The sequence below is a fragment of the Panicum virgatum genome, chromosome 1K, assembly GCF_016808335.1.
Source record: "Panicum virgatum strain AP13 chromosome 1K, P.virgatum_v5, whole genome shotgun sequence".
In the NCBI taxonomy this organism is placed as follows: Eukaryota; Viridiplantae; Streptophyta; class Magnoliopsida; order Poales; family Poaceae; genus Panicum; species Panicum virgatum.
In genome coordinates, this window is record NC_053136.1 from 7,199,505 (window position 1) to 7,212,100 (window position 12,596).

At 51.9% G+C, this 12,596-nt stretch overlaps 3 protein-coding genes across 3 annotated transcripts; all 3 read left to right on the forward strand.

The window, feature by feature from the left end:
- The first annotated feature begins 583 nt into the window (after positions 1–583).
- Positions 584–3,747, forward strand: LOC120678384 (protein TIC 21, chloroplastic-like). Its single transcript, XM_039959589.1, has 4 exons — positions 584–953; positions 1,783–2,040; positions 2,366–2,566; positions 3,373–3,747. Exons 1-4 carry the CDS (start codon positions 675–677, stop codon positions 3,502–3,504), a joined length of 870 nt encoding a protein of 289 aa, XP_039815523.1. The 5' UTR covers positions 584–674; the 3' UTR covers positions 3,505–3,747.
- Positions 3,748–5,284: 1,537 nt separating this feature from the next.
- On the forward strand, positions 5,285–6,138 carry LOC120651141. The gene is made up of 2 exons (XM_039928533.1): positions 5,285–5,636; positions 5,711–6,138. Exons 1-2 carry the CDS (start codon positions 5,469–5,471, stop codon positions 6,080–6,082), a joined length of 540 nt encoding a protein of 179 aa, XP_039784467.1. The 5' UTR covers positions 5,285–5,468; the 3' UTR covers positions 6,083–6,138.
- A 4,349-nt stretch (positions 6,139–10,487) lies between these two features.
- LOC120678461 (transcription factor MYB44-like) lies at positions 10,488–11,963 on the forward strand. Its single transcript, XM_039959676.1, has one exon. It carries the CDS (start codon positions 10,575–10,577, stop codon positions 11,478–11,480), a length of 906 nt encoding a protein of 301 aa, XP_039815610.1. The 5' UTR covers positions 10,488–10,574; the 3' UTR covers positions 11,481–11,963.
- Positions 11,964–12,596: the final 633 nt, after the last annotated feature.

Here is a 12,596-nt window from a genome sequence, read left to right on the forward strand (position 1 = left end):
AGCAAGAGAGTACTTACAAATCATAATATAGGTAACGAATATATTATATCGAAATACATTTAGAAAAAAAATCAAAATATTGTATAATTATATAATTATAAGAACAGGAGTGTCATCACAGCTAGTGTCATTTCACGTCCCCACCCCCACCCCACCCCACCCCACCATCAACATCATAAAACTAACTCACGGCAAAAATATAAATAGACGTCCATGATGCAGTAAAAAGATCTTTGTCAAAGAAAGATATTTGGGCTGGAAAGCCCAATTTTATGGTCTAAGGGTCTTGGTAAAAAAATCACATCGTTTGGGCATTGTTGTTGTAAGATTTTAGTAGCAAGGATCCAATATATGTTCCAGAATTTTTTTACCTATATTTCAAACCATTTTTAAAACCATAGGCTCTTTTTTGAATCCGTTTGAACCATGGTGTTTAAAACCATAGGGGCTTTTCGGCTGATCCAATCTTGGCTTGTCTCGACTTATCTCCTCTCACATAATACTATTCATTCTACCAGCCTAATACTATTCACTGGATCAGCCGAACAGCCCCATAGACGCCTTTGGTAGCGCCCAGGAAAATAACAAATTTAGATAGGGAGGTTTGTGCAACAGGTCTCACGAGGGAGTAGGGAGTAGGGACAGCATCGCCATCGCCAATTCGCCATCGCAAAATGCAGGCGCTCCTCCTCCCCGCTCGGCCCGCGCCGGCGGCGGCGGCGGCGATGCTTAGGCATCCCGCGGTTTCCGCGCCCGCGTATCCGCCGCAGGCCCGCTGCTCTCTACTCGGCGCCGCCGGTCGCCTCAGCTTGGGGGTCCGCGGATGCGCCCGGCGGCCCCTCACAGTGGCGGCGGCGGCGCCGTCCTCGTCCTCGTCCCCGTCCTCGCCGGGACCACTCTACCCGACGCCTCCACCCACCGAGCAGGAGGTGGAGCGGGTGAAGCACGAGCAGGTGCTTGGCTACTTCCTAACCTTCCTCTGATCTATCGACTCAACGGCCCGAGCTGTGCTCCGTGGATGAAGTAGGGTTTATGTGATGGTTTAAATTGAGGAATTGTGTGCTTACTGGCAACCTTATTGAGATTTTGGTGCTCAAATCGTCAAGAATTGTATTCAGTTGGATTACGTAGATGGTTTCTTGTTTAAGGAAATGCACTTGGCAGGATGGATTTTTGGGCATGGGAAGCTGTGCGTGTATGTTTCTCATGTAGAGGAATTGTTACAACCTATGGATAAGGAATGCAAACAAAATTCTTGGGAGCTAGTTAGGGGTAGATCTTTGTTGGTAGTTCAGTAGTGGCCATTCTCCACTCTACAGTTGCATTGTAGCATTGATTTCAGAATCCATCATTGCTCATCAGTGATTTTGAAAATGTGCATAATTTCTGGTTGGAACTTTTCTTTCTGCACTTGCCCTTCCCGATTGAAGAGGCATCTGGTTATAAAATATACTTTCTGTTTGAAGGCATGCTTGCAGTCCAGATCCATGCTCTTACTACGACTTCATGATTCATACCTTCTGGTACTTATGGATCTGTTTAAATAACTTACATGAAAAACATAGTTGTAACTCCTATTCTTTAACAAACTGTCGTTTTTCTATTACAATGTGGTTGTTAACCTGTGCAAGCTTCTAGTTTGAATTATTTTGTACTTTTACATGGTGATGTGATTAAATTCGTTATGTTTTCTCTGGCTCATCTCTATATGGTCCAGAACATGCACTATGATTCTGAAATATTGGTCTTTCTCTGATTCGTTTCTATGGACGGAATGGACAGGTTATGAGGAGACTAGAGAAAACAGCAAGGTACTTCAAGAATTTGGGTACCTTTGGGTTCTGGTCCCAGTTGGTGTGCACAATTGTTTCTGCTGGAATTTTGTCCTTCTCTACTGTTGTGACGGGGAAGGTGACTTCACCCTTTACATTCTATGCAACTGCTGCTGGTATTGCTGCTGCTTTTATTTCAGTCTTCTGGTCATTTGGTTATATTCGTCTCTCTGAAAGGCTTAGAAGAACAGCAAAAGAACCTGCTAAGGTACTCTCTTTTTTCCTCAACTGTTACCTAATTTGTACATCGTAAGCAACATCGTACAAAAAACTAGTTCACATGAAAGAACTACATTGCATCTCCTTTCACACTAGCTTTGACTCATCTCTTATCTTTTACCTGCCTACTGCCATTCCTGCTTCTGTCATTTGATAACTGAACTGGTGTTTTCACATCATGTTATTCATCACAAAGATGACCTGTAGCTACTTTTGTCAGATTTTGTATTTTAGATAACTTTGCATAGCAAGCTTGATATGCTTCTTCTGATATGTTTTTGAAACTTAAAATGGAACTGTGAATTGCTTCCCAGGCTCCTCCACGCGCTGATGTTGTTAAGAGTCTCAAAAATGGCATTGTGCTTAATATTCTCGGGATGGGCGCTGCTGTTCTGGGGATGCAGGCAACTGTTGGTGCTTTGGTAGCAAAAGCTCTCACAACCTCTGCAGTACCCTATTATCAGGCTACCCCAGGCCAGAGCCCCGTTTTGGCTCTGGATGTTTTCCTAGTCCAGGTACACCTTGTTCACTAATTTTACCATTTGGCATGAATTATTATGTCATTATAAATTTGAATCTGTAACAATCAGTCCAATGGAGCTATTCTCTTGTTTTAGCACTACCCTAGCAGCCTCGTGACCTCTGTCTTACTACTGCACTTAACATCATTTTGCCTGAAAAGAATACATCTGTAGAGTTCACTAAATGTTTGGGTAGTGAAAATCACATTTCCAAGTTCCAACATACACCATATTATCATTTTTTTCAGAGACTTTTTTTCCTTGCTATGTTCTGTAGTAATCCCTTGTTCTACCTAGCATATTAGATAGTACCAGACCCACATGTGAAAGACATCCTTACGTCTAGGAACAACACTAAAATTAGGCCCTGTTTGGATCCACGCAACTAAAGTTTAGTTCCTTTTTAGTCCCTAGGGAGTCAAACATAGGGACTAAAAGAGGGACTAAATACTTTAGACCATTAGTCTCTAAGGGGTGGCTAAAGGGGACTAAAAGCCCCCTCTCCCTCTCATTATGCAGCTGCATTAATGACTTTTAGTCCCTCCATCCAAACAGGGTAGGGATTAAAGTTTAGTCCGGGGACTTAATTCAGCCTGCAGCCTGACAATGTAAATAACACTAGGAGTCAGCATTTAGAATCATGCAGGCATCACCTATTCGAAATCAGTAATCATGGTAAAAATCATTATTAGGCAGGTAAAGTTATAAATGTTTGCATCAGTAACAGACTATCAATGTTTGTGGTTACAACAGTCATATTAATGTACAACTAAACTTTGTCATTTGTGACACACGAGCAGGCCTCGGCGAACACCATCCTGTCGCACTTCCTGGGGCTCGCGAGCACCCTGGAGCTGCTGCGCTCGGTGTCCCTGCCGCCCCCAGCAGAAGCCGCCCCAGCAGCCCCTGCCCCTGCCGCTGCGCGGGCCTGAAGGCGAAGTCCAAGAACGGCCTGCACCTGTTTGTTCCGGATTTGTATGTAGAACTAGCATCAGGGTTGACAACACCGATGCTTTTGCGTTAATTAGTGGTGCACCAACGTGTGTGTTTGCGTAATCCCCGCTGAGCGTGAGCCCGAGCACTTGATAATCACATGTGGAGCAAAGTGATGGACTCGTTTCGAAGAGAGAAAAAAAAGGTGGCAGGCTCGTTGCTGACCGCTGTTACCTGTCTTAGCTGGTCTCAACTCCGAGCGGTGTGACTGGAGCCGGAAAAGCCTGGTGGGCCTCGAGGTGGCGAACGCTGCTGCTCCAGCCCTCATCTGGCGCGCGCGCGGCGGGGGGGGGGGGGGGGGGGGGGGGGGGGGCACCACCACCCACCGCTCTTTACAGTCCCCTCGTCCGTGCCGCTGCCCGTGACCGTGCCGGCAGCCCGGCACGGGAGGCGGTTACGGCCATCCGGCCAATCTATGATGCTTGTGTTCGGGTACGCTCTCCTTTCTCACCCCGTCCGTGGCAGTCCCCGCGTCCTCCCAGTTGTCCGCTTGCGGGGCGGGGGGGGGGGGGGGGGGCGCTGGAATCCGGCGACCGCGTGCGGCCTCGCCCCCGCTCGCATGCGCATCACATTGCTTCGCCGAGCCCGCCCGTGTCGAGGGTTTGCAAAACCGGTGGGAACCACTTCGGTTTGACCGGTTACTAGTCAAACCGGTTACCGGTCCGGCCCGACTCCGGTTTGGGCTGTACCAAACCGGCCCAAATTCAAATTTAAATTTAAAAAGATGGAAAATTCTTAAAAAATTCCTAAAAATACTCCAAGGTGCGATGAATCTAATGTTGTCAAATTTTCTCAAAAATTCGTTCATTTAGTATAGTTTGCGGAATTTAGAAGTTAAATCAAAAAAGAAAAACAGAAAAACCGACAGCCTATTAAGGCACATCGCGCGGTAGCGGCCAGTTAACCTCCCCCAGTATCCCACAGCCTCACTCGTGCCCCCCTCAGTCTGCTCCCCCCTTAGTCGCTACTGTCCGCCGCCAGCACGCCCCGTCTGCCGCCCGACTCCGGCCAGCCGCCCGCGGAGCTCAGCTAGCCGGTTAGATACACCGGTAAGCCGGACCGGTAGCAGATCTACCGGTCCCTATCGGTTAGCCTCTTGGGGAGGTCGGTTTACCGGCCCGGATAGGCGGTAAACCGCCCACAAGCGGCGGTAAGCCGCCGCCAGGTAATTTTTTTTTGCCCTATGATTTAGAGTATTATATGATTTATTTTAGGATTTAGGTGTATGACTTAGGTGTATTTAGAATGTAGGTAAGATTTATTTGTATTAGATGATTTTTTGCACTATGTAGTAGGTTTTAGGTAGATTTGATTTAGGTGTATTAGATGATTTTTGACACTATGAATTAGGAGTTAGAATATTAGATGATATGTTTTTGTTGTCTATGTATGCAGATAGACAATGGCAGGGAGAGATGTTGTATGGGAACACGGTGAAAATCTTTATCCCGGATGGCGATGCAACTATTGTCGTACGCAGAAAGGAGGAGGTGGTGCGACTAGATTGAAACAACATTTGGCTGGGCGCGGGGTAGAGGTGGTCCATTGCATGAATGTGCCACCTGATGTGCGGGACTTCTTTCAGCGTGAGTTGGATAGGGCAAAGAAGGCAACTGCTGACCGGGCCCGAGAGAGGTTGAGACGGGAGAAGGCTGCAGCGGAGGGAAACTATCCCGGTGATCAAGAAGATGAGGAGGCTCAGGTGCAACATGCCATGGATCTATCGAGAGCGGAAGCAGAATTCCAACAAAGGGTGGAACAGAGAGGAGGTTCATATGAGCGTGGAAGGGGTAGTGGTTCGACGAGGGGGAATGTTATGCAGAGGATGTTTCGAAGGACCACTTCGTAGAGGGAGAGTCCTGTGGTGGAGGACTATAACTTGGCAGGTGGTGGGAGAAGAGGAATGACGCAACCAAGGATTGATACAGGCTCCTGGACGCAGAAGGGTAAGAATGCAAAGGAAGCTATTGGTAAAGCTTGGTCAAAGTTTTTCCATATTGCAGAGGTCACGTGGTTCCATAAATCTATTAATGCGAGTGGAAGAACTCAAGATGCTGCATATTTGTTCAAGGTAGTCCCTAAACATGTTCCATTCACATTGACTATGTTTTGATATGTTACTAAACAATATGTCTTTGTTTGCAGGAGATTCGAAAGGTGGTGGAAGAGATTGGACCGGAGAATGTCGTGCACGTAGTCACCGACAACGGCTCGAACTACAAGAAAACATGCAAGGAACTTTTAATTGAGGTGTATGAACACATAGCTTGGACACCTTGTCTAGCATACACCGTCAATTTGATGTTGAAGGATATAGCTCGAAGGCCTGAATATGGTGTTATGATCAAGCAGTGCAAGCGAATTTCAAATTGGTTACACAATCATGGTCAGTTGAATACAATGATGAGAGATGCGATTCCGAGCACTCTTTTCACTACCCCATTCCTGACATCAGCATGCAGTCACCGACGAGATGGGTGTACGAATGGGAAGACCCTCATTTTTACACTATGTTAGTTCAGGAATGGCAGACAACATCGGCGTGGACGGGCCAAACTTGGTAACACTATAAGGCTGACCTGCTTAGAGTGCGAGGTATCGCTTTGATGTCCACCGCCGAATACCAAACCACGTCACAAATGGGGGTCTTCCCATACCTACGTTGAACTTTTATTTCATGTGTATAAGTGTATGACTCCGTATTTGTATGCACGCTTATTACTATTGTATTTGTATACATAATTATAAATTGTTGCTTTAGTGTGGTCATTTATATTAATATTTGCATAGCTCATGCCGAAATTTCCTTTTATTTCACACCGGGGATCTATTTTGTAACCGTCGGAAAATTTCTTTAAATCACCGGTATACTGGCCACACCGGGCGGTATACTAGTCTAACTGGCCGGTATACCGGTATTCTCAAATCATCGGTATACCGGTACAAACCGGTTGAACTACCCAATTTGAATTCCACCGGTACCGACCGGTTTCCGGCCAAACCGGACCGGTATACCGGTACCGGACCCGGCCAACGCCCTTACCAGTTATCCCAACCCCATCTCGTCGCCACCTGCCGCCGTATTCACGCCAGCCGCATTCAGTTGCGCGGCGGCGCTGGCAGCGGCGGACTTGCACGCAGATCCGTCCATCCATTGCCCGCGCGCGCGAGCGCCGAACCAACCAAACCGCTGCCGGGCCAAAGCAACCGGCAGGGTGGACACGACACACGCGCACCCCCTTCGGAAATCAAAAAGATGGCCAGGGATTAAGGATGGATCTAAACATCCAAATTTTTAGAACAAATTTGATATTTTAAAATAGATATGCTTAAAATTTTATGCTAATCTTTTTTTATATTATCAAGCGTATTATTACTCTAAGAATAAAATTTTGTATAAATTTTTTTATGTATTATTTACTCCCTACAATTAAAAAAGTGAAAAAAGATTCGTATCCGTATCCAATCCGTATTCGAATTTTTATATATATTATTTGAGAAATAAATTTGAGGTTTAGTTTTTATGAATCTTTACAAGATCAATGTTAAATACAAGATTATGAATTTACATAGTAAATTATATATCTTATTTATCCATAATCGAAAAAAAATAACAAAAAATCTGACATTCGAATAGACATCCGAATCATCCTTACCAGGGATATCGGCCGGACCCGGAATCCCCACACGGCGGGCGGTGGGCCGTGGGCGCGGTCGGGAGGCGGGTGGTCCGGCGACGTGGTGCTCGCGCGCGCGCTCCGTACGCGCCCACGCGCGTAAACAAAAGCCGCGCGGCCGTTTGTTGCGCGGGCAGGCCGGATCCGGCGCGTGGGAATAGGATTCGCGGTCGCGGCGCCGAGGAGAGTAGTAGAGCAAGTATAATGAAGCCACATCAGCGCGAAATGTATGTACACGTCATGATTTTCCTAACTGGCGGACAGAGAAACGATCAGAGAGAAGAACACGGGCGATTCTTGAGACGCTGGCGAGAGCGGGCGAAAGCATTAATTGGACTGATCTCTCTCCTTCCATTCGTGCACGTCATGCGTTGAGCATTAAAAAATGTGGAGCCCGCCAGCACCAACTCAGCAGCTCGTGTGCGCTGAACCACGACACGAGACGCCGACGAGCTAGCGAAACCATTAAACCTGCTCGTAGTAGGAGGCGAGACTCGAGGCCCCTTTCTGCCAGTTCGGCGATAAACAACTCGCGCGCCGCGACGGCGGTGAGCCGGTGACCACTGACCAGCCAGCGCGGTCGTCCAGGATCGGGAGGGGAAGCTGGGAAGCTGCGAGGAAGCTGCGCGCGTAACGGAAACGGGTGGGGAGGTTGGTTGGCCCGGTCGCCGGGGATCTGGCTTTCCCGGCTCCCTCCACTATTCTACGATTTCCAAGTCGCCAACGGGATCTTGGCCCGGGCGCGCGCGCGGGGTACAGTACAGTACAGTACCGGCCGGTGTCGGTGCGGCGGGAGGCCGTTAAAGCCGCGCCAGCCAGCCTGGCCCTGCCTGATGACCTGATCCACCAGGACCACCACGTCCCACCACCACCACCCCCGCCGATGCCGATGCGGATGCCCCACGCCTGCCGCCGCCTCTGACTTCCCCCCTCCTCCCCCTCCCCTGCTTTCATTGAGGCGTTCGAGGGCCGCCCGCGCCTGTCGTCTTCCGCCAGCCACCCGCGAGGCCGCGACGTGTCCCTCGCACGCGTACGTGGAGCTCGCGTGTGGATCCACCGGCGTGCGTTGCATCTGCACGCGATCCGGGCGGGAGGGGGCTTTGCTTTGCTTCGCTGTGCCGCGCGGCTGCTGCTCCCCGGGGAGGTGGCCGTAGAGTAGAGAGGTGGCGGCGGTGCTGGTGGTTGCCGCGGATGGGCGCCGGACTCCGAGTCAATGCGCCCCGTACGGTGCCGCACCCTCCTCCTGCATCCATCGGTCGTCTCCGGCTGGCCGCCGCTACCCCGGACGGTTGCACGTACTCTAAACCGCAACTACGGAGTACTACACTATCTTTTCCCCGACCGACGAGGCCGTAAAAAAGCCTTTCCAGCCGTACTACTGACAGAAGAAAAAAAAACGCGTCACAGCTGCTGCTTCCATCATCGCATCATCAAAGTTACTGTACTCCGCTAACTAACACGAACATGGGCTGCGTAGAAGTAGTACCACATCCAGCGCGGTGACGGTAACAGCCAGCAGTAACCGCGGCCCTGTCACGGCGGATCCGATGACCCAACGGCCGGTAACAAATCAGCACGTTTCTTTGTTCTCCACCCACCCAATCACACTCGGGCCCCACCAGCAGTGGCTGCCAGCTCCCGGCCGTACGGGTACGACCCACCCGTGAAGAGGCAGACCGAGGCAGCAGCAGCAGCGAGCGCGCGCGCGCACATACACGCAGACACCTGGGGCGCGGGAGCTGAACTGTGCCCATAACTGCCATGCCCCCCCGCTCCGCTCCCTCCACGAAATCGCGCCGGTTTTTATTGCCCCCACCCCCACCCCCCGAGAGATTGCGCTCCAGCCTGGCCCCGGGCCCACCGCGCGCAAACCGCCGCGCCCCCTCCCCTATCTTCCCCTGTCGCCTTCCGCCACAACCCCCCGCCACCAGCTCCTCCCACGGGCACCTCGCTGACCGGTGGGACCGAAGCAACGTGGCCCGGACCTGTCAGTGGATGAGGGTGCCGCGACAGCGAGGGTCGCCGGAGGGAGGCCAGGCCACGAGCCCCCACCCCCGCCCAAACCGTCGCGCACAGCGGTCGTACTGTCCGGCTTGTACACATGTACGGGCGTGGCGGGCCCGCCGCGGGGAGGGAGAGGGAGGAGGGGGCGTGGGTAGGGGTGGTAAATGGTCCAATATTTTGAATTAGAAAATCTAAAAATCGGGCTCTAAAAGAACCGGGTTCTAAACATATGTATTTTTGAACTAAAAATTTTAAAGACTTTATTGGGCTGTGAAAAGGACATTAGGGCCATGGCCCATTACCACCCCTAGCCGTGAGGCGGAGGCGGACGCCGGCGACTCGCCATCAATTCGGCGGGATGGGCCGCGGGTCGGGTACACACACTGCCGCTGCGATGCGACTTGCATGCATGCATGATTCGATTCCAGCTCCAAGGGGGGATGGATTGGACGGATGGATGGGAGGATGGATGCCAACTCCCGGCCACCGGATAACCACATCGCCACACTCTCTGTCGGTCTGCTTCCGATTTCATGGCACCATTTTTTTCTTTTGGTGCTAAAAAATTCAACACTAATAACAGGAGAACATTATTAGGAGAACATTCTGCAAATGAAAAAAACTACCTATTTGAACGCTATAGTAGAAACACGAACAGTTCCGTGCTAAATGCGAACGAACAATTTTTTTCGTGGATTTCATGCCGTTTTTTTGTTACCGCGGCATGCAGATGGAATGCGCACAAGCCAGTCCTGCACAAGATCTGTGCGATTCACTGCGACGAGTGGAGTTTGCCCGATTTCAGCTGGGCCGTTTTAAAGGATGAGTCTCCGCTGACTTCTCGGGCCACTGAAGTGTGGGCTCCACGTGAGCGTGGCCCACACGTCAGCCACAGTGTCCCGCTGACTTAAAGTCAGCGGATCCGGTTCCCGTTTTAAACGTCCTCCTGCGTTTGACGGTACGGAACCCGAAAACAATTCAAAATTCAAACCGCCGGGGTGGGGGGGACCAAGATTAACAGCCAAACGGCCTCGATCTCGCCCGCTCGGCGCGCCCACTGCCATGCGGGACCACCCCACCCGCGACCCCACCTGCCATTGGGGCGGCGAAAATGACGCGCGCCCCGAGCATGAGGTGGCACCTCGCCAGCTGTACCCCGGTGACCAGCCACCGGCCGCTCCCGGTCACCCCCGGCTATATAAGCCCCCCGCCTCGCCTTCCCCTTCCTCCAGCCACCGATCGTGACGTCCCAATCGAGCGGAGCAATCAGTAATCACGCCACAATCTCACACACCGCCATTGCCCGCGGCGGCAGCAGCAGCAGCGCGATGGGAGTGGAGTCGGAGTGCGACAGGATAAAGGGCCCCTGGAGCCCCGAGGAGGACGAGGCGCTGCGGCGGCTCGTGGAGCGGCACGGCGCGCGGAACTGGACGGCGATCGGGCGGGGCATCCCCGGCCGGTCGGGCAAGTCGTGCCGGCTGCGGTGGTGCAACCAGCTGTCGCCGCAGGTGGAGCGGCGGCCCTTCACGCCCGAGGAGGACACGGCGATCCTGGCCGCGCACGCGCGGCTCGGCAACCGGTGGGCCGCCATCGCGCGCCTGCTCCCCGGCCGCACCGACAACGCCGTGAAGAACCACTGGAACTCATCGCTCAAGCGGAAGCTCGCCACCGCGGCGGCGCCGGAGGCCGCCGACTCCGAGCGGCCGTGCAAGCGCGCGAGCCCCGGGCCGGGGAGCCCGACGGGGTCGGAGCGCAGCGAGCTCGGCCACGGCTCCGGCGTCGGCGGCGCGCAGGTGTTCCGCCCCGTCCCGCGCGCGGGCGGGTTCGACGCCATCGGCGCCGCGGACGCGCGCCCTCCGCCGCCGCGGGACGAGGACCCGATCACCTCGCTCTCCCTCTCGCTGCCGGGGCTAGACCAGGCGTCCTCGGGGTTCCGCCACGACAGCGCCCGGAGCCACTTCCAGGAGCTCTCCCCCTCGCGCTCCCCGTCGCCCCCGTCCCCGCCCTCCTCGTCCTCCTCCTCCACCACCGGCCCCTACCCGTTCAGCGGCGAGCTGGTGGCGGCGATGCAGGAGATGATCCGCGCGGAGGTGCGCAAGTACATGTCCGGCGCGGGGCTCCGCGCCGGGTGCGTCGCCGGTGCCTTGGGCGAGGCGTGCATGCCGCAGCTCGTGGAGGGCGTGATGCGCGCCGCCGCGGAGCGCGTCGGCGCCGTCGTCACCAGCCGGCCGTAGGGAACCGAGACCAAATCAGATCGAATCAATGCGAAGCATTGTGTTAATTAAGATCCGATCCGGTGTAGCCCTGCAGTACTAGTACTAGACTACTGCCACTACTATTAGGCCTTCTCCAATGGTCGACTCTCTAATGGTCGACTCTTTGCTAGATCTTAAATTGTTTAATCGATGAACAGTGCTAAAATAGTACAAAAGTGAGTTGGCTCTTTGCTAGCTCTTAGCCGTCTAATATTCATTGAAGAGCTAGCAAAAAACCAATCCATTTTTGTACTATTTTGATATTATTTATCGATTAAACAATTTAAGAGCTAGTAAACAGCCAACCATTGTAGAAGACCTTAGTCGTCGTCGTTCTCTGGCCTCTCTCATGGCCGCTGTAATTAGGAGGAGCTCGATGTTTCATTCTTCGGCGGCGGCCGGCCGCTCTGAATCGAGCCTGTCATTTCTACACTCGGAATGTGGTCACGGTTTGTTCAGAAAGAGGATGTGTTCTGCGGCAGATCTGCTCGGACTTGGAGCATCAGAGCATGCTCGATTGCTCGTCTTTTCCGGCTGTTCACACATCATAAATCCCTGCCGAGATTTCAAAAATAAATAAATAAACGGCAACCCGTCAATTGTTCACACCGCATCAACTGCTCTCAACAATCCTCAGAGCCGTCAATGCGCTCGCTGAGGGGATTGTGCCAGGATTCAACCGTTCTCCACGCGATTCCAGTGGGATTCGTTTGGTCCAAACAGGCGAGACGTGTGAGCACCGGTTGGTGTCAACCGCCCAAACGATGAGATCGATCGGTTCTACGCACTCCTGCTCCAGTACAAACCATGGAGCGGTTCATCAGCGAAATTGAGTGTTTAGTTTTTTTTTAAAAAAAAATTCTACAATATCCGTCACATCAAATTTTTAGACACATGCATGGAATATTAAATATAGTTGAAAAAATAACTGTGCTTTCAAAAAAAGTTTAAAAAATAACTAAAGTCCTGTTTGGTTCCAAATAAGTAACCTACTTATAAATCAGATGATTTAAAACCAGTGACTTATAAGTCATGGGTGTTTGGTTGTTAAGTGACTTAAAAAGTGTGGGCCCACACGAAAAAGGAGACTTATAA